The following is a 22,198-nucleotide window of genomic DNA, read 5'->3' on the forward strand; positions in this document are numbered from 1 at the left end:
CATCTCCTCTCCCTAACTTGTGGAGGTGCTCAAAAGGCAGGAAAAGAGCTGCCCAGGGGAGACTCATTAGGAATTCCCTGTGTTGGGAGGAGCAACTGCCCCAGAGGTGTTAGCAACAAGTTGGGGGTGGGGGGTGCTCTGGAGGTGTTAGTGAAGCCAGAATTTGACCGGCAATCAGTGTGGATAGGTAAATCAAGTCAGGTCAGATCACGGAGGCCAATTTTGAGTGAGTCTGGGAAGTTGGAGACTGTCCCCTGAGGGACTGAAATATTAATTCCTTCAGAGCCCTTCCTCCACCCTTATCAAGAACCTGCCCCTGCTCCAACAAGTTGCCAAGATAACCTGTCCCAGGAATTTCCCCTCCCTACAGGGAGCTATAAGATTGTTATGTGTCCTTGTCTGCTCCATCCTGCCCTTCCTTCTTCAGCCCACCTGTTTCCACCTTTTGGCCATCCCAGCATTCCTGGGTCTAGTCACGTATGCAGGAAGGAGAAAGATAAGGGGAAAAGGCAAGAGAACAAAGGAAGTCTAGGACTTGGATATCAGGAGGGAGATGAGGGCCATAGCTGGTATGTTACCCCTTTTTATTTTTTTAAAGAGAGAGGGGGGGAGAGAGAGAGAGAGAGAGAGAGAGAGAGAGAGAGAGAGAGAGAGAGAGAATTTTTAATATTTATTTTTTAGTTCTCGGCGGACACAACATCTTTGTTGGTATGTGGTGCTGAGGATCGAACCCGGGCCGCACGCATGCCAGGCGAGCGCGCTACCGCTTGAGCCACATCCCCAGCCCATGTTACCCCTTTTTAAATAAACCCTGCTTTATATGCTTGCCTTGGAGTGCTTCTCTGATGTTCAAACTTCAACATGCGGGGAAGCAGGATAACCCGTGGTACTATTAGCATCCCATTTCCTTTTCTTTGATAATTAGCCCCCATCTTTCCTACCAGATCATTCATTATCTACTGCTGACTACCTGTACTTTACCCTTGTCTCACAGGGAGTGTGTGGAAGTGAAAAGTTATTATGGCTGAGAAAACAAAGGTTTAACATCAGTAGGTCCCCCAACCCCACTTTCTTTTGTGGTACTGAGGATTGTGGTACCCAGGAGTGTTCTGCCTCTAAGCTGTGTGCCCAGCCTTTTTTTTTTTTTTTCAAGTAATTTGTTTATTCTGAAATTAATTAACTATAATAAGACCAATAAATTTGGTAAGAAACAGGGAAAGAAAAAAAGTCAATTACTATTTACAAATGATGTAACTGCATATCTAGAGAGCACAAATACCTCAGCTTGAAAGCATTATAATAAAAAAATGAGTTTTTCACAAGAAACATACAAGCAATGCTAGTGCCCAGCCTTTTTAATTTTAATTTTTTAAAATAATTTTTTAGTCATGGATGGACCTTTATTTGTAATGCCAGATTTGTGGGAACCCAATAGACTTTCTGGAGCTAAATCTAATGCAATCACACAAGAGTCTTTATTGCAAGCTTGAGCCTGGACTCACAACCGTTTCTGAAGCATGGGTCCCAGGGAGTGAGTCCTGGTCCTTTGTTCAGTGAGATTTTATAGGTTTTGGGGGACAAGGGTCAGTTCTTCAACCTCTGGACAGGCCTTGAGGTAGAAGTTGGGTTTTAAAAATGTAGTCAACATCAGTTTCTCATATTTACTTATTTGTATGTAGTGCTGAGAATGGAACGCAGGGCCTCACGTGTACCAGGCAAGTGCTCTGCCACTGAGCCACAACCCCAGCCCCATTGAGGTTGATATTTTCTTTTGTGTGGTACTGAGACTTGAATCCAGAGCCTTGTGAATGCAAGGCAAGCACTCTACCAATTGAGCTATATTCCCAGCCCTTAATTTTCACTTTGAGATAGGGTCTCAGTGAGTTGTTGAAGCTGACATTGACCAGTGATCTTCTTGTCTCAGCAATCCCCTTCCCCCCAATAGCTGGGATCACAGGCATGTGCCAACTGCCTAGCTATTAGTGTTACCGCTGTTGACCGGTGACGAGTCCTTGCTTCCCCAACGCCGAGGCAAGGTCAGAGTAGAAATTAGAAGTTTATTAAAGGACAGCAGAAAAGACTTCTCCCGGAGGAATAAGGGGACCCAAGAGGTGGAATCCGTGGAAATGCAGTTGTTTCCCCTTTTTATAGTTTTAGTGATGGAATGTAGGTTGGAAGGCCCGAGGGGTGGGACACAGGTGGGCCAAAGAAGTAATCTGGTCAGGAAGGACTTCATTATCACTTCTTTGGGATGGACTTTGGCCTAGGGCCTTTTCAAGGACTTCATTAACATTCCATGAGTTGTCCTGCGTTTCCCTGAGTCATTCTCAGCATGGTCTCCATTTTAGATTTCACTCTGTATTAGACCCGATTTACCTAACTACACTGACTACCTAACTTTAAATCTGGCTTCATTAGTAGCTTATTTTTAAAAAAGCGCTGATAAGTTCATTAGTGCATGTCATAAAAACATCATATGCGCTATCATAGAGAAAATCTAAGAATACTCTGGAGTGCCCAGTGACTGCCTATCAGCAGGAATAAATAGGCCACTCACCTAAGAGAAAATGATAAAGAAGCATCTGGGGCTGTTAATTGGAATGATAATGTGTCACTCTCCTGTAGATTCCTAGAGATTCTAGTTAACATAGAAAGCTGGAAACCCATTAAACTGAGGGCAGCAGAATACCCAAGCAACAAATTGATTTTAAATGGGAACTGCAGACTAAGATGCAGAAATATGGTTTGCCTCCTTCTTGGTTTTAGACAACTATGCACCCCCACCTTGCTGTTTCCTCACCCCCACGCTCCCCACAAAAGAGCAAGTTTTAATTTTTGTGAGATAGTTAATTTTGGAGTACTGAGTTTGATGGAGGTTTATCTGAGTTTAGTTGGAAAGTACACAGATCCAGAACTTGAGCGATGCAGACTGCAACTGATTTAGATTGACCATTTATGAAAAATTATTACAACAGGGAGGACATAAATTGTGATTTATTTATTTAAAGAGAGAGTGAGAGAGGGGAGAGAGAGAGAGAGAATGAGAATTTTTAATATTTATTTTTTAGTTCTCGGCGGACACAACATCTTTGTTGGTATGTGGTGCTGAGGATCGAACCCGGGCCGCACGCATGCCAGGCTAGCGCGCTACCGCTTGAGCCACATCCCCAGCCCATAAATTGTGATTTAATCAAAGTTGAATGTTAAGTATCATTAATGTTATGGGGAGATCGCTCAGAAAACACACTAAGTCAGAATTTGAAACAAATCAAAGAATTTTATTTTGCCAATTTTACCTGGCCAGGTGAAGCTAGATTTAAAGATAGGTAGTTAGTGTAGTTAGGTAAATTGGGTCTAATATCAAGTAAGATAAAAGAAAATGGAGACCCTTACAGAGAATGGAGAATGGAGTCCGGGAAACCAGAGCAGCACTTGGGGAAATTGAAATGTTAATGTCCCCAAGGCCCATCCTAAGGAAATGTTAATGAAGCATCTCCCAGCAAACAGAGAGGTGCTAATCAAAAACCACCCCAGGCCCTTCCTGCCCAGATTACCCCTCCAGCCCACCTATCTCCCATCTTTTGGCCTTCCAATCTCTGCATTGGATCACTGCAAGATAAAGGGAAACAAAGGGCAGAAATGTGGGAAGACTAAAAGAAGACCTTAGCTATAAAAAAGGGAAGACCTCGCCCTTCCACAGAGTCCGCCTTTCGGATCCCCTTTGTCCTCTGGGGAGAAGTCTTTTCTGCTGCCCTTTAATAAAGCTTCTATTTTCTACTCTACACTTGCCTTGGTGTGCTTCAGCATTTGTGGAAGCAGGACTCCTCACCGGTAAACAGCGGTAACACAGGGTGTCAGAGTGGAGGTTCTCTGAAAGAACAGCCCCAGAGATGTTTGTGGCCAAAGTATTTAAGGAAGAAAATAGAAATAGAAAACCATACCCTGGGGACTTTCCTATGGAATTTTGTAAGATTTTGCAAATTGCAAGCAAGCAGAATACAGGGGCTGAAAGTGCAGTTAGCAAAGCAAAACCAGAAACCCATATCCTTATTTATGGGGTTTACATTCTCATTTATATGGGTCTTACACAAAAACAATTTGAAAATAACATCTTGAGAACAGCCTATGTATCAAGTTTCACCGGGAACCAAGAAGATGGAGTCGCTATGGCTACACTTACTGTTTGTTTATAGTTATTTCTTATACTTAACTACTGTTCTAGTAACCTATATCCATCTCTATTTATCTGTAGCTATATTAGACCTATGAGATTACACTTATCACTCACATTATCTTTATCTTAGTAACTTAAACCCTATATCTTAGAGTGATTATATTGTTGTATTGTTACTTTTTTTTAACTTATAACTATGGCATATTGGAGTACCTTATCATTACTAACTTTATACAATTATCTTATAATCCTTTTATTCTTACTAATTAATATTTCATTAACCCATAATTTCTAATCTATAATTTATAACCTATATTGATTAAATTCAGACTATAACAACAAGGGGCTTGCAAGTGTCTGTTTTAATCACTACTGTATGTCCAGTGCCTAGAAGTGTGACTTGCACATAGGAGGAGCTGCGTAAATTGTTTCAGAATGAATTTTTTAAAAATCAGATTTTGACAAACATTGCACACAGTCCATTTCCTAAGTGAGGGAAAGGAAGGTCGCCCTCTGGTTTCTCACTTGCTGCCCCTTTAAGACTTAAAGTGGAGGAAAAACGAAAGCGCTGCTGGGAAGGAGGGCGGGGCCGCGTGGTCCCGCCGCCGGCCCGGAAGCTCCGCGACCCCGTCGCCGCTCTCGGGCGCGCGCCTCAGCGTGGGACCTCGGCCCGTCGCGCGGTTGTACTGAGCGTGGAGAGTCGCGGGGACAGATGATAATCGTGAGGTGTGCTTTCCTTCCGGCCGCGGCGTTAGCAAAGCCAGAGGAGACCAGGAGGACCGCGCCTGCTCCTTTAAGATCGACTCCCGGCCTCCCCTGGAGGACAATATCGTGGTCACAAAGCACCTGTTCTAGTCCCGTCATCTTTCCTAACATTTAACGTATGTATCAGGAGGTCACCAAACAAGCGCTTCATAACCGAGTCTTCATTGGTGCTAGGGTGGGAGGGGAAGCATTGGTCTTGATGACATGGAGTCCAAATAAAAAAAATAACCTCATATTTGCCCTTTTTTATTTTAAAACCTTAGAAGTGTATGATTGAAGGGATAAAACCCTGTACTGCTAAGCATAAGTAGTCTATTGGAGGTCAGGACACTGGGGATCCCTTGGATGCCCAGGCATAAATGTGGGATAACTAACACTGTTCGAAGTCTTTGGCCTGCCCTGTTTTTTTGATATTAGAATGAATTGCCAGCTTTTTAGTGGGAGTTTATGCATAAATATCTGGATTATTTTGAGAAATTGGAAGATGTAGCAACTTATTCCTGGCTGCAGTCTCTAGTGTGCTGCAGCCCTTCTGATATCCTACAAACATCCAGCATTATTCACTCACTTATCATGTCTAGACACTTGTAGGCATTCGAGGTTTTTTTTTTTTTTTTAAAGAGAGAGGGGAGAGAGAGAGAGAGAATTTTTAATATTTATTTTTCAGTTCTCGGCGGACACAACATCTTTGTTGGTATGTGGTGCTGAGGATCGAACCCGGGCAGCACGCATGCCAGGCGAGCGCGCTACCGCTTGAGCCACATCCCCAGCCCAAGGCATTCGAGGTTTTTGACTCCCTAGTCTAAATATTGGGTGGACACAAGACTTTGCAAAACATTTACGCCCTCCGCAGTCTTGTAGTCCCAGTGATTTGAGAGACTGAGGCAGGAGGATCACAAATTCAAGGCCAGCCTAGGAAACTTAGTGACACCCTGCCTCAAAATAAGTTTAAACTAGAAAGGGCTAGAGATGTAGTTCAGTTCCCATGGGTTCAATCTCCACTACCACAGGGAGGGGGAAAAAAGTATGTGTGTGTGTGGCAGGGGATGTAGCTCAGAGGTAGTACCACAATCCCCAGCACCACAAACACTACCAGATTCTAAACAACTGCGGTGATGATTTTTGTTTAAGATGATATTCCTCATTCCTACTTATCAAGGTATTTTTCTGTACGAAAAAATCTGCAGTCAAGCTTAGTAACATCAAATCTTCAGAGATTTACAGAAAGAGATTTGGGAGTTGATGTCTTTAGTAAAATTTAATTTATAAGGTGTTTTTTCCCAAAGGGGAAAAATCTGAATCTTGATTGCATTGTTTTATGATATGACAACTGTTTTTTTTGTTTTTTTTTTGGTACTGGGGATGGAACTCAGGGGCACTTGACCACTGAACCACATCCGTAGCCCCATTTTGTATTTTATGTAGAGACAGGATCTTACTGAGTTGCCTAGTACCTCGCTTTTGCTGAGGTTGGCTTTGACCTTGAGATCCTCCTACCTCAGCTTGGGATTACAGTCATGTGCCATGATGCCTGGCAGACAACTGTTTTTTTGTTTTGTTTTTGAGCTAGGGTCTAGTTATGTTATCCAAGGTGGCCTTGAACTTCTGGGCTGAAGGAATCTTCCTGTCTCAGATTCTCCAGTAGCTGGGTCTACAGGTTTGTGTCCTCACACTTGCTGGTATGATAATCTTTAAGTCCAAAGTTTCCAATTTTTCAATTGTTTCAATAGTTCAATTAAATTTACACAGGCTTATTAAAATAGGTTAGAAATCATAATCTAGAGTTTATATATGTTCATATTATAATTGTATTATTATATAATTAAATAATATTATGTATTACATACTATAAACTTTTATACCTGGGTCACAGGTTAATGAAATGATATAGTCAATATAATTTGTGCACCTCTGCACATAGTATAATTTGTTTACCCCCACAAGTCTTGGCTCGACTTCAAAAAGGCAAAACCTATGTTTGTCTTGTTAACTGCTCTGTCCCACCATTAGAATTATAAGCTTCCTGAAGACAGGGGGCTTTGTCTGTTTTGGACTGATTTTGTTCAGTTGCCAAGCATGCCTGCTTAAAGATAAGTGTGTTGTTAAGTGTATGAAAGAACTTTAAAGATCTACCTTATTTTATGTAACAGGCATTTTTTTTTTTTTTTGGAGCATTCTCCCCAAATGAAATGCTTGTGTATTTATTGTTCTAAATTATCAAAACATTTCATAGTGAAAAGGCAACAGAGAATTGGATTTTTCTAAGTTGATGCACCAAAGCTTTCCTCTGACATGAACTTACACTTGTGAATTGTCAGATAAAGAACTTACACTAAAATATTTTATTTTGTAATAGGATCTGGAAATGTTGGCTAGCCTTGGAATTTTCAGTATTATTTTTGCTTTTAGAGATGCAGAGATTCCAGTTGTGATCAAGTTGGGAGACAGCCTCTTGTTCTTTTCCCATGAGGAACAGCCTTTATGAACAGCAACACTGAAAAACTGTTTTGGAAAACGACTCATGGCTTGGAGCCTAGGTTGGAAAGTTCCCAGGAACCATTGGGGTCTCCTTCTGAAGACTATAAGAGGCAGTGGTTTTCTCCTGTTACCCTGGGGTTACTGTCCCTGGAGAAGAACAGGAAGCTTTTTGGACCATGGAATAAAAGCTTTCCTGGAGGAGAACACTGAAATCACCAGCAGTGGCAGCCTCACCCCTGAAATCCAATTGCGGCTTTTGACCCCTAGATGCAAGTTCTGGTGGGAAAGAGCTGACCTGTGGCCCCACAGTGATCCTTACTGGGCAATCTACTGGCCAGGAGGCCAAGCCTTGTCTAGGTATTGCCCAGTGGAAATGGGATTTTTTTTTTTTTAAATATTGGGGATTGAACCCAGGGGCCCTCTACCACTGAGCTATATTCCTAGCTCTTTTTATTTTGAGACACAGTATTGCTAAATTGCTGAGGCTGGCCTTGAACTTTCTGTCTTCCTGCTTCAGTCTCCGGAAATAGATGGAGTTACCTTGCCTGAGTAGTGGGCCACTCTGCCTGGCTGTGCCTAGCTTTGAAAAGGGTTTCTTTAAGTCTGTCACAGATCCTTTCTTCTTTCAGTTCTCTCGTAACTTTTCATTTTTTTTAATCCTCTCGCAAAAAGATGAAAACCCAAAAGACAGGTCTGCTTAAGTCCTGAACTGTCCATGGTTTGGGGTGCTGTTACCCTGCCTCTTGTAGTAGTTGCCTGTTCTCCCATAGAACAAGAGGTGTGACTGGCTGCTCAAGGATTCCTTCTTCTTTATTGGCTCATTGACATCTCAGGGGAACTTTAGAATTGAATATGCATTTTTAAGTCCCACCTTCCAACTCTTTGTACTACAAAGGTCTCAGGGTATTGTTGCCCATAACCACACTATGCTTTTTTTTTTTTTAATTAAAAAATAGCTGCTGGAACAAAGGCAAGAGCTTAGTTGGCATGTCAATCTAATCTTGTTCTAGCATTGGTAATGATTTCATCTGGTTATGCCTTGAGGTGAGAGAGGTATGAAACAAAAGGATAAGGACTTTGTTTTACAGGAATGGTATTGGCCTATATAATCCACGTTGTACATAGTTTTATTTTTTGCTTTTTTGGGGTGTTATGGATTGAACCAGGAGCACTTAACCACTGAGCCACATCCCCAACCCTTTTTACTTTTTATTTTGAGACAGTGTCTCACTAAATTTCTTAGGGCCTTGCTAAATTGCTGAGACTGGCTTTGAATTTGTGATCCTCCTGCCTCAGCCTCCTGAGTCACTGGGATAATAGGCATGTGCCACCATGCATAGCTGTAATAGTTTTAAATGCAAACTATACAAATGCAAACAGAAGTTTTAGGAGAGGGTATCATGGGTGCTCTAACACTGAAATACATTTTCCCCTTTTTATTTTATTTTTAAATTTTGAGACAGGGTTTTGTTAAGGCTGGCATTGGACTTATGAACGTCCTGTCTTAGATTAGCTTCCTGTCTAGAGTAGCTGGGATTATGGAAGTGTACCACCACACCCAGCTAAACATAGAAGTTGGTGGTGGGGTGGTGTCAAAGGACTAGAAAGCTTTTTGGGTGGTGCGAAACAATTCCAACTTTCTGATTGTTATATTGCCCAAACTTCAAGCTTTATTTAGTTACATCATTTTGTTTATTTATTTATGGTACTGGGTATTGAACCCATTAGTGCTTTACCACTGAGCTTCACCCCCAGTCCTTTTTATTTTGAGACAGGGTCTTGCTAAGTTGCTTAGGGCCTTGCTAAATTGCTGAGTCTGGCCTCAAACTTTCAGTCTTCCTGCTTTGCCCTCCTGAGTCAATGGGATTACAGTAATGCACCACCACACCCAGCTAGCTATATCATATTTTTTAAATGCTTTTTTTTCCCCCCAGGGTATTGGGGATCGAGCCTAGGAGTGCTTTACCACTGAATTACATCCCTAACCCTTTTTATTTTGAGACAGTCTCAGTAAATTGCTGAGGCTGGCCTCAAACTTGCAATCTTCCTGTTTCAGTCTCCTGAATCACTACAGTTACACATGTGCCTGACTGATGTAAACTTTATTTATTTTGGTACTGGGGACTGAACTCAGGGGTACTTGAACACTGAGCCACATCCCCAGCCCTATTTTGTATTTTATTTAGAGACAGGGTCTCACTGAGTTGTTTAGTGCCCCACTGTTGCTGAGGCTGGCCCTGAACTTGCAATTCTCTTGTCTCAGTCTCTTGAGCCCCTGGGATTATAGGTGTGTGCCACTGAAGCCCAGCTGAATTTGTAAACTTAAAAAATAGTTACTAACACTAAAAATACGGGAGATTTTATATAAAATTTTACTTTGTTTTGAAAAATAGGAATACCTATCACACTAGAACTCAGTGCAGCAACAATTAGCTGGTAGCGCCTTTCTCGTTAGGCATGAACACCTCTCCTTTGCAACAAGTCCCCACTGTTTCTTGTTATTCCAATCCTTGTATCATCTGTGGGTTGACATTATTTCAGTGTTTCCTCATTCATCTTTACTTTTGGTAACTACTTATCCCAGCCCAAATTCCTTAGTTGAACTGGACTTTGTGCCTTACCAAAGAGGTCACAGAACAGTTCAAATAGCACATAAAATCTCTCTATGGTGCCCAACAAAAGGAGACAGTGAATATTGGATCTAGTTAGTTCTGATGATAGCAGTATTTTGTCAGTCTTAATTTCTGGTGCTTGGTAGTTCCTGGATCATAGTAAGACAACCTAATGTTTTTTTGTTTTTAAATTGACTTGAAGAGCATGATTAGTTTGTTGTGTGGAACTACTCTTCACCTGAATAGAAAGACCAAATGAACTAATTTCTTTTCCTTGCCACCTCTGCCCAGTTCTATAGATCAACTGTTTGTCTCAGTCTAGTCAATACAACTTGCAAGTTTGTACCAAGTTCTCCTAAGTTCTACTGTTTCTTTGCCCAGTCAAACCCAAAGACATTTTTATATTATGATCTCTCCTAACATTTTCCCATTTCTTCAAGACATGTGTTCTCCTTTTTATTTAAGGTATCTTTTGGATAATCCTGATGTTGTCAGAGGAAAATCTGTATTAGATATTGGAAGTGGATGTGGAGCTACAGCTATTGCTGCTAAGAAGAGTGGAGCATCTAGGATCTTGGCCAATGACATAGACCCGAGTAAGGATTTCATACTTAAAAATATCTAAAGCTCATCTTTTTTATTTTCTTCCAGAATAAATATATACAGATGCTTCAACATGATATCTTACTGTCATTTGTATTTTATAATCTGATAATGTGAGCTTATGTTTGGTGGGACATTGGGAGTCCTCTGAGGCCAGAAGTGGCAATATGTTTTTTCCTAAGAGTATTTGTATTTGTGTCATCAGATATCCCCAAGGGAAACCAACTGGGAATGCTTATGCTGATTTCTGGGCTAGGAATCTCCTAAATATCTAAGTAGTGTTTATTTGGTCAAAACCCAAGTGAGGATAAGCATGTTTCTTTGGAGGAGATTTTTATTCCATTAGGGCCCAAGTTGAAACAGGTAAATTTTAATTTTATCTGATTTTCTTCTTGTCTACACTTATAACTTGCTGCCTTTACTTAAGTCTAGGGCTTTTTTCCCTGTCTACAGTAAAACTAAAAACAACCAAAAAAAAAAAAAAAAAAAAAGGCAGCCTAGTTATTAAAATCAGCAAACGTTCCTCAAATCCCAATATTTCCAGGTGTTCTGTATTGTTTAATTTGTTTTCAGGATATCTAGTTATATATTTGGAAATTGCAGCAGATAACTTATATTGGCATAAATTTTAGGCTTCTTTACCTAAAAAAACAACTTTTCATGAAAAGGAAAAAATACTGTTAGAATATTTTAAAAGTTATTGAATCAAGAGGAAACTAAGATAGCCTATTGGCATATGCTAACATACCAATTCATTGTGTGCTTTTGTAAAGTTGCAGGACTGGCTATTACACTAAATTGTGAATTGAACCAACTGGATCCTATTCCCATTTTAACCAAAAACATTTTGAATTTGGAACAAGATAAGTGGGAACTTGTTGTACTTGGAGATATGTTTTATGATGAAGATCTTGCAGACAGTCTTCATCAGTGGTTGAAGAACTGCTTTTGGACCTACGGAACTCGAGTACTGATTGGTGACCCTGGGCGGCCCCAGTTCAGTGGACACAGCATTCAGCATCAGTTGCACAAAGTAGTAGAATATTCACTTCCAGAGGCTACCAGGAAGGAAAACAATGGACTAACAACAAGCACAGTGTGGGATTTTCGGCCTTGAGTTATCAAAGTGCTTTCAAATATGAATGTTGTTCTGTTTGGATTTAATCCTGAATGTTTTGTCTACAGAAGATAATTCTCTATTTTAAAGAATGTAGTTCCCATTAAATGGAAAATTTTGTTTATAAAACATGAAGGTTTAAAATGTTGCCAGCCTTTATCATTAACTAATTCTTTATTTCTATGCATGCCAATTACAGAAATCTCTATCTGCAATTTTTCATCTAGTTTTTTGGAATATGATTATACAAAGCAATACCCATTAGTGGTAGTGTGCAGTCCAAATGGTGGAGAAGAATTAGCTACTGTAGCACGATCTGTTTCTATAGATGAGTAAGAACATTTATTTAATTGGTACTGGGGACTGAATCCAGGGGTGCTTTACCACTGATATATATATATATATATATATATCTCCATGCCACCCACCTACCCACCTGCTGCCCTTTTTTTGTTGAAACAGGGTTTCACTGAGTTGCTAAGGATGAATACAAACATGTAATCCTATGATTTTTCTGAATCACTGGGGTGCACCAAGCAAGAATACTGTATTTAAAGTCCAGCATAGTTATCTATGCTGTAACCCCAGTGACTGGGAGGCTGAGACAGGAGGATGGTAAGTTTCAGATCAGCCTATGAAACATGTGAGACTTTGTCTCAAAAATACAAAATAAAAAGAGCTGGGGGATATAGCTCAGTGCTAAGAGTGTGGCTGGGTTCAATCTCCAGTACTGGGGGGGAAATGGTACATTAAAAAAATTATCCAGCTGTGAATGATGGCACATTCCTGTAATCTCAGTGACTTCTGAGTCTGGGGCAAGAGAATCACAAGTTCTAGACCAGCCTGGGCAACCTAATGAGACCCAGTCTCAAAATAAAAAGGACTGGGAATGTAGCTCAATGGTAAAATACCCCTGGGTTCAGTCTTCAGTACCCACCACCAAAATTATAAACCTCCAACTTAAAATAATTTTTAAATTAGTAAATTCTAGTAATACATAACAGTGGGAATCATTTTGACATATTCATAAATACATATAACATAGTTTGTCCCATTTAACCCCCTTTTGATTCAGCTTTGGTTAATTAGAAATTACAAACTACAGTGACATTGGATATTTGGCAAAATTAATTTTACTGTTGTATTCTTTGAATATTAAAGATGCTAACCTGGTTATTGTCCTTTTCAGCAAAATGAGAAAATTATACTTTAGAGCACTGCTGGAATTCAATTTGATTAAGCAAAGAGTAGAATTAAGTTTAAACATCTACAAACCCTTTGTCGATTATCCTCTCAATGATTTATGAGGGGGCCACAAGATTTTTGAGGTATTTAAATGTTACTTAAAATATTTTTTAGTGTCCCAAGTACATATCAGTGATCCCTGAAATGACTTAATAGTTTAAGAAACAGATTTTTCTTAAGACTATTCACGTTTAAAGTGATTATTGATATATACAGATTAATATCTACCAAATTTGTAAATAAATATTTCCTATTCTTTCTTTTTTTTTGTCTTCCGTTCCTTTTCTTCTGCCTTCTCCGGTTTTAATTGAGCATTTTTATAATTCTATTTTTTTCTCTTCCTTTAGGATATTAATTATACTCATAGAAAAAAAAATTTTTAGTGGTTGCCCCAGATTTTGAAGTCTACATTTACAACTAATCCAAATCCACTTACAAGTAAACTGTACTATTATTTCATGGGTAGCACAATTACTTAAACAGAGTATTCCCAGTCCCTCTCTCCTGTCCCTTATACCATTGCAGTCATTCATTTGTCCATAAGCTATAGTTTTATTTTTATTATTATTATTATTATTATTATTTTTTTAAAGAGAGTGAGAGAGGGGAGAGAGAGAGAGAGAGAGAATTTTTTTTTTTTGAGAATTTTTTTAATATTTATTTTTTAGTTCTCGGCGGACACAACATCTTTGTATGTGGTGCTGAGGATCGAACCCGGGTCGCACGCACGCCAGGCGAGCGCGCTACCACTTGAGCCACATCCCCAGCCCCTATTATTATTATTATTATCTGTTACTATTTTAAACTATTCTCTGTTAGAGCAGCTAAGAAGAAAAAATATTTCATTCACTTCTCTAATGCTCTTCCTTTCTTTATGTAGATCTACATTTCTGGCCTATATCATTTTCTTTCTTTCAGAAGAACATATTTTCACATTTCTTGCAAGGCAGGGAACAAATTACCCCAATTTTTCTTTGCCTAAGACAGTCTTTATTTCTCCATCACTTTTGAAGGATAATTTCCTTGTATATAGAATTTTAAGTTGATGTGTTTTTCTTTCCACATTTCAGGTACAGATGTTCCTTAAAATGGTGCTATGTACTGATAAGATCATCATAAATTGAAAATACTGCAAGTCAAAACTGCATTTAGGGGCTGGGGCCATAGCTCACTGGCAGAGCTCTAATATATGCGAGGCACTGGGTTTGATCCTCAGCACCATATAAAAATAAAAAACAAAAATAAAGGCATTCTGTCCTTCAACTACAAAAAAACCACCACATTTAAAAAAAAAAAAAAAGTATTTGGGGGCTGGGGATGTGGCTCAAGTGGTAGCGCGCTCGCCTGGCATGCGTGCGGCCCGGGTTCGATCCTCAGCACCACATACCAACAAAGATGTTGTGTCCACTGAGAACTAAAAAATAAATATTAAAAATCTCTTCTCTCTCTCTCTCTCTCTCTCTCTCTCTCCTCTCTCACTCTCTCTTAAAAAAAAAAAAAAAGTATTTGGGCTGGGCGAGGCCTAAAATCCCAGCAGCTCAGGAGGCTGAGACAAGAGGATCAGAAGTTCAAAACCAACCTCAGAAAAAAAGCAAGGTGCTAAGCAATTCAGTGAGACCCTATCTCTAAATAAAATACAAAATATGGCTGGGGATGTGGCTTAGTGATTGAGTGCCCCTGAGTTCAATCCCTGGTACCCAATTAGCATTTAGGGACTGGGATTGTGGCTCAGAGGTAGAGCACCTGCTTTCTATGTGTGACACTGGGTTAACTTCTCAGCACTTCATTTAAATAAAATAAAGGTCTATTAACAACTAAATATAGACATATATGTGTGTTATATATATATATATATATGTATTTATATATATTTATATATTTTTACATATATATAAATAGTACACACACACACACACATTTATTTTTTTAAATGCATTTAATACACCTAACTGTTACAGTCTGGATCTCTCTCTCTCTCTCTCTCTCTTTCTTTGGGAATTAAACCCAGGCGTGCTTTACCAATGAGATACTTCCCCAGTCCTTATTTATTTTGTAAGAGGATTTCACTAAGTTGCTGAGGCTGGCCTTGAATTTGTAATCTTTCTGTCTCAGCCTCCCAAATTGCTGGAAACACAGATATGCACAACCATACTAGGCAAATCCCTCTTTCTTTAAGTTGATTTTCTCAGGTATTTTGTTAAGAATAGAAAGCTGAGTTAACATACCTACTGACCATCATAGGCTAACAACACAAGATGCTTTAGATTATCAGTTGTTTACCCTTGTGTTTGGGTGGCTGATGGGAAGCTATGGCTTGGTGCCATTTCAGCATCTTGAGAAGAGTATTATACTGTCCATCACTAGCCTGGGAAAATAAAAATTCAAATTTGCAGTATGTTTCTACTGAATACATATCAATTTTGTACTGACGTAAATTTGCAAAAAGTTAAGTCAGAGATTGTCTGTATTTTACTCAGTTCTCTCCTTTGCATGATTTCTGAAGAGAAGTCTAATAATGTGATTTTTTTTTTTTTTTTGTCCCAGTACTGGGAACTGAACCCAGGAGAACATTACCATTGAGCTATTATTTTTTCTGGTGTTCTCATATTTGTATTACATCTTTTGTAATTGTCCATGGTTCTTGGATGCTGTTTTTGTTTCATTCGCTTTTCTCTCTGCTTTTTGGTTTGGGAAGGTTTTTTTTGGCATATCTTCAAGTTCAGTGAGGTTGGTGTTGGCCATATCTATTCTACTGATGAGCCCATCAAAGGATTCTTCAATTCTGTTTGTATAGCGTTTTTTATTTCTAACCTTTCCTTATTGTCTTTACTAGAGTTCCTATCTCTGCTTACATCACTCATCTGTTCTTACATGTTGTCTTTTTTTTTCCATCAGAGTCCCTAACATATTCATGGTTATTTAAAATTTCTAGGGGCTGGGGATGTGGCTCAAGCGGTAGCGCGCTCGCCTGGCATGCGTGCGGCCCAGGTTCGATCCTCAGCACCACATACCAACAAAGATGTTGTGTCCGCCGAGAACTAAAAAATAAATATTAAAAATTCTCTCTCTCTCTCTCACTCTCTCTCCTCTCTCTCTCTCTCTTTAAAAAAAAATAAAATAAAATTTCTAGTCTGATAATTCCAAAATCTCTGTCATGTCTGAATCTGGTTCTGACGGCTTGCTTTGTCTCTGTAGACTCCAGTTTTTCTTTTCTCATGCCTTGTAATTTTTTGTTAACAGCTGAACAAGTTGTGTTGGGTAAAAGAAAAAGGTAAACTAAGGCAGTATGAGGTTTTATGATTATCTGGCAGTTAAACTAGCATTTTAAATGAAATTAGATTCTCCTCTTCTGCTGGTGGGTGGGATCTGCTTAAGCTGGAGGCTGCTGTAGCTGGGAAAGGCCATTTAGTGTTATCAGCTAATCACAACAGGGGATGCCTGCTGGCATCAGTTCTGAGGGTGCAGCTGAAAAAGCTGGATTTTTCTCCACTACTACCGAGTGGTGTGTTGCAGCTCTTAATGGCAGGCTATGCCCACCAGTGTCACAGCAGACCCCAGAAGTTTACCACCAATTTATTCTTTCCAGATTCTTGTCTCACAAATTCAAAGAAAGAAACCCATAGAGGGAAAACTGAATGTAAAGGAGCAGGATTTATTCAAGTGGAAAGAAAAGAGACAGAGCTCTTGCAGGGTAAGATAGGCATTGCTGCTTGAGTGTGCTGTCTAGGGGTTTATGTAGCTCATGCGTCAACACTATTGGTTCAAATTTATGCTAATCAGGTCTTGATCATCAGAGATATTGTTCAGTCCTTAAGTAACTTTCCTGCAATTTCCATTTGGGTCTGCCACCATTTCCATTTTCCCACTCCCCATGGGGACTGGCAAGGCCCCCACACAGGGTGATAGTTTGCAGGCCCTGGCTTGCTGTTCCTCAGGCCCACACTGGCATGGTGGGCTCCATGCTTGCCACCCATGTTCCAGTCTGCCAGAGCCTTTGCTTCTCCCTGAAGAAAGGCTTGGATTCCGTAGAGTTACTACGTGTTAAGAGGCTAAAATTCTCTCTAGTGTCCTTGTTTTTGTCTACTTTGGGGTTTCCCTAGGGATTCCTCCCCGCCGCCCCCCCCCCCCCCCCCCCAATGCTGGGGACTGAACCCAGGCCTCACACTTCAGGCAAACACTCTACCAGGAAGCCATATGCCCAACCTCAAGATTCCTTCTTGGGATCCGAGGCTTGCAATAAGGTGTGATATGTGATATAAGGAGGTGATAAGGTGTGGAAGAAAGGCATGTGTTCTGTAGTTCTGTGTTTAGGTCTCAGTCTTTGAGTCACCCTGTGTACCTATGACCTTCTCAGCTTTTCTTTTTCCCCCATTCTCTTGCAAGTGAGAAGTTTAGATGGACTGAGTTGGGTATTTCCCTTCTCTCATGTGGAAGGCTTGGGGGGGGCTGGAGTTGGGCACTTGCTTTTCTCCAGGTCAGTTGGACTGGTAAAAATTCCCTTGAGTTCTGGCTTTGGTAAAGGAGAATAGAATAGTTGGGCATTTTTCTTTTTCTTTTTTTGCATACTGGGGATTGAACCAGGGGCACTCTACCCTGAGCTGCATCCTCAGCCCTTATTAAAAATTTTAAATTTTGAGACAAGGTCTTGCTAAGTTGCCAAGGCTGGTCTTAAAAGTGCAATTCTCAGACTGGGGATGTGGCTCAAGCGGTAGTGTACTCACCTGGCATGCGTGCGGCCCGGGTTGGATCCTCAGCACCACATACAAACAAAGATGTTGTGGCTACCAAAAACTAAAAAATAAATATTAAAATTCTCTCTCTCTCTCTCTAAAAAAAAAAAAAAAAGTGCAATTCTCCTGCTGTAGCCTCCTGAGTCACTGGGATTACAAGTGTGCAACATTGCACCCAGCTTAAGTTTTAAAAATTCTAAAACAATATTAATGTTAAATATATGAAGTATATTCTATACAGCAGAGTCCACAATATAACCCCTAGAAACTTTTGTTATATTCAATGTGATCCTTATTACGTTCTGCTTTTTTTGTTTTCAAAAGGAATTGAATTTGAACAGTAAAATACATGTTCAACATTGTAGAATATTCTCTAGAATCATTTCTAAAACAATTATGTAAAACCTTTATAAAATTTCTTCTATATATTTCCAACTTTAATTAATTATTGAAAACTCAAATACCACCAGCCAGGTGCAGTGGCACATGCCTGTAATCCCGGTGGCTTGGAGGCTGAGTCAAGAGGATCATGAGTTCAAAGCTAGACTCAGAAACTTAGCAAGACCCTGTTTCTAAATAAGATATAAAAGGGCTGGGATGTGTCTCAGTGCTTAAGTGCCCCTGGGTTCAATCCTCAGTATCAAAAGAAAAAAAAATGCTATCAAACACAGAAAACTCTTGACAATTAAACTATGACATTCCATCGGCTATAAGATGCATTATAGTGTAAGCTCTGATGGAATAAGACGTGAAGAAATGAATCCATGTAATAACTACAATTTACCTCTGTTTAAAAAAAATATGTAAGTTCTGTGAAAAATTACTAAATCTAATCTTTAGCTTTGCTTTTGGCAAATGGTCATTTAAATACTTGAGGAAAGTAAGAGTCAGAGCTAAGAAAGTAATTATACTTTTAGAAATATCTTTATTTAGAATTCTCCTAAAGTTTATATCAGTAAATTTCTCTTATAACAGCTCAAATACCTACTAGGAGAAGGAAGTCTTGAGGTAAAACAGACCACTTAAAGTTTGTTATTAAAAAAACAAAACCCAGCCCCCCACCCATGCAGAGTTCATGCTAGAATACCATTTCATAAACAATGACTCATCCAATGTCCAGTTAACTTCAAAGCACAAACATGTATACTTAGATTTATCTGATTCTCAGAGTTATAGCTTAAATAAGACGATGGCAACAACAAAATGTAAAATTAAGTGGAAAGCAAATATCTACAGACCATTTCCTGGGAAAGTAGTTTTGATGAGCTTTCATAGCTTACATAAGCTTCAATAAGCATCAATACACAGTCCACATTACTTGCTTTAGTTTGTTTGGACCTACTAATTGATCCAAGACTTCTCGTGAAAGATCTATAAAAGAAAATAATAATAGTGTATTAATTCACATAGTCAAAGATATTTAATGTTTCCTCGTGTATAAATTGAGGATGATGGGCTGGGGATGTGGCTCAAGCGGTAGCGCGCTCGCCTGGCATGCGTGCGGCCCGGGTTCGATCCTCAGTACCACATACCAACAAAAATGTTGTGTCCGCCGAGAACTAAAAAATAAATATTAAAAATTCTCTCTCTCTCTCCCCTCTCACTCTCTCTTTAAAAATAAAAATAAAAAATAAATTGAGGATGATGATAATTATTGTACCTCTTAGGATTAGTTAAAAGATTTATTTAAATAAGATGATATATGAAGCATAGTACACAACTGAATAAGTCAGCAATTAATGGTAGCCCTGTTATTAGGACTGGGGATGTGGCTCAGTGGTTAAACTCTTCTGGGTTTAATCCTTGTACCAAAAAAAAAAAAAAAAGACAAAAACAAAAAATGATGTAAACCTTTGTTCTCCCAATGATAATAACTTCCCATTTCTATACACTCTCTGGTTCTTTTCTTTTTTGATGGTGATATTAGGGATAGAACCTGGGGGCATCCTACCACTAAGCCACAACCCCAATCACCACCACCACCACCCTTTTTTTTTTTTCCATTTTGAGATGTGGTCTCACTAAATTGCCAAGGCTAGCCTCAAACTTGCAATCCTCCTGCCTTAGCTTCCCCAATAGCTGGGATTATATGCATGTGCCACTACACCTGGACACTCTAGTTCTCTTGCTTGCAATAAACTTTTTTATTTTTTTGCTTAATTTTGTTTTCTTAAAATATGTGTTGGGCCCACTTTTTAAATTTCTATTGGCCTATAAAATTTACAAGTCTAGGAGCCCCTAAATTAGACAATTTCTATAACTGAGTTAAAAATATGTTGTATTTACAATATAGATTGTATTTATAGATTAAGTTTGCTATAACTTTTTAAATAATAAAATGTTATCACTCGTTTTTAAGTCAGATTTTTAAAAATCTAAAACTGACTGCAAAAAGAGATAGATGCCAGGGGCTGGGGGATATAGTTCAACTGGTAGAGTGCTTGCCTTGTATGCATAAGGCCCTGGGTTCAATCCCCAGCACCAAAAAAAAAAAAAAAAAAAAAAGAGAGAGAGAAACCATATCAAAATCACTGCTACGTGTTGTAAAAAATTGAAAACCATATAAATGTCTAGTAATATCAATTGGTTAAAATAATAATAATGCATTCATGTAATAATTGTCCACTAAAAACCATGCTTTGTAATGGCATTATACAGATATGGAAAATGTTCATCTATAGGTCAACTTTTCACATTCTGGTAAATGTTCCCTCCTCTAACCTTTGGGCATGTTTTAGCTTCCAAGGTGACTTAACATACCTGCTGGCTTTCTTTAATCCTGTTCACTTATTTGTAAATACTCCCTTCATTAAACCCTGTTCAGTCACACTACTTTAATGCTTTATCTATTTCATGCTAAGACTTTGAGGAAGCTTAAATACAAATTAATGGTATGATTACCCTTTTATACTCTTGTTAATAAAATAACAGAGAAAACAACAAATGCCTGTGTCTTAAAAGTATTACAGTGATATGTACACTTCTTCTAATAATAGGGCTACCATTAATTATTGACTTATTGAATTGTATACTATGCTTCATATATCATCTTATTTAATCTTTTAACTAATCCTAAGAGGTATAATAATTATCATCATCCTCAATTTAGACATGAGGAAACATTACTATGTGAATTTAAGCTATAATTCATGATCCCATGTCAGAATACATGACAGAAATTCAGACTCTGGATGGTAAAAGTGAAATGATTCCTTATTATGCTACTGATGTTTAATGTCACCTCCTATTTTTTTCCCTTTCCTAGTAACAAGATGCTTCACACCAAAGGCTCAGGAAATTTCTTTTGAAGAAAGAATTATAAATTCAAGATCAGGTGACTTAGGTTTTACTTCTAGTTCTATCAGCTTTTTCTTTTTTTCCTTTGGTTTTAGAGATTGAGTTTAGGGACATTTTACCACAGAGTTAACTTCCTGTTCCCAGGCCTTTTTTATTTTGAGACAGGGTCTGGCTAAATTGCTGAGGGTCTTGCTAAGTTGTCTGAGAAATTAGTGAGACTGTGTTTCAAAAAATAAAAAGGAATGGAGGTATAGCTCAGTGGTGGAACACTTGCTAGGCCCTAGATTCAATCCAGGTAATTAGGGTGGGGGACTATCCTTTAAGCAAGGTAACTGGGGTAGGGGATTGTCCTTTAAAAGAAACTGAAGCAAAGTGCAATGGCACATGCTGGTAGGTAATCCCAATAATTTGGGAGGCTGAGGCAGGAAGATGGCAATTTCTAGGCCAGCCTTAGCTGCACAAGGCCCTGGGTTAGAAAGCCAGCAGGTATGTTAGGAAGACTTTTAACAACAGAGCAAAATCCTGTCTCAAAAAAAAAAAAAAAGCTGGACACAGTAGTGAGTGCCTGTAATCTCAGACACTCAGGAGGCTGAGTCAGGAAGATCACAAGTTCAAAGCCAGCTTAAGCAACTTAGTAAGACCCTGTCTCAAAATAAAAAAATTTTTTAAAGGGCTGGGAATGTGGCTCAATGGTTAAGTGCCCCTGGGTTTAATCCTCAGTATCAAAGATAGATAGATAGATAGATAGATAGATAGATAGAGATATAAATAACTGAGGATGTAGCTCAGTGGTAGAGTGACCCTGAATTCAACCCTAGTGCTCCCTCCCTGCAAAAAGGAAACTGAAGCAAGCCATTTCTGTCTTAAAATACTTTTGGGCATTTTGGGTTAAATCTTTTTTTTTTTTTTTTTTTTTTAAGAGAGAGTGAGAGAGGAGAGAGAGAGAGAGAGAGAGAATTTTTAATATTTATTTTTTAGTTCTCGGCGGACACAACATCTTTGTTGGTATGTGGTGCTGAGGATCGAACCTGGGCCGCACGCATGCCTGGCGAGCGCGCTACCACTTGAGCCACATCCCCAGCCCCTTTGGGTTAAATCTTGATGTATGAATTATCCAGGAATCTTAAGACTAAAACAAATCTTAAGGCTAAAACAAATCCTCAACTATGAGCAGTGG

General features: G+C 39.1%; 2 protein-coding genes across 10 annotated transcripts in view; one reads left to right on the plus strand and one right to left on the minus strand.

The window, feature by feature from the left end:
• Positions 1-4,753: 4,753 nt before the first annotated feature.
• ETFBKMT (electron transfer flavoprotein subunit beta lysine methyltransferase) lies at positions 4,754-11,885 on the plus strand. Of its 6 annotated transcripts, none has more exons than XM_081311170.1 (5): positions 4,754-5,055; positions 6,510-6,596; positions 7,349-7,774; positions 10,495-10,625; positions 11,406-11,885. In XM_081311170.1, exons 3-5 carry the CDS (start codon positions 7,461-7,463, stop codon positions 11,747-11,749), a joined length of 789 nt encoding a protein of 262 aa, XP_081167296.1. In that variant the 5' UTR covers positions 4,754-5,055; positions 6,510-6,596; positions 7,349-7,460; the 3' UTR covers positions 11,750-11,885. The 6 variants fall into 6 exon arrangements, 5 of the variants coding, with proteins under 5 accessions (XP_081167296.1, XP_081167295.1, XP_081167298.1 ...); XM_081311171.1 differs by having other exon boundaries at positions 4,773-4,900; XM_081311169.1 differs by lacking the exon at positions 6,510-6,596.
• A 6,959-nt stretch (positions 11,886-18,844) lies between these two features.
• The window catches only part of AMN1 (antagonist of mitotic exit network 1 homolog), a 39,338-nt gene continuing 35,984 nt past the window's right edge, over positions 18,845-22,198 (minus strand). For all 4 annotated transcript variants that reach the window (XM_081309278.1, XM_081309279.1, XM_081309277.1 and 1 more), the window contains one exon: positions 18,845-19,095. In XM_081309278.1, coding sequence (XP_081165404.1) covers positions 19,022-19,095 — 74 coding nt within the window. In that variant the 3' untranslated portion in view covers positions 18,845-19,021. The remainder of the gene's footprint in view (positions 19,096-22,198) is intronic.

Source organism: Spermophilus citellus, assembly GCF_964194105.1.
Source record: "Spermophilus citellus genome assembly, chromosome: 10".
Taxonomy (NCBI): Eukaryota; Metazoa; Chordata; class Mammalia; order Rodentia; family Sciuridae; genus Spermophilus; species Spermophilus citellus.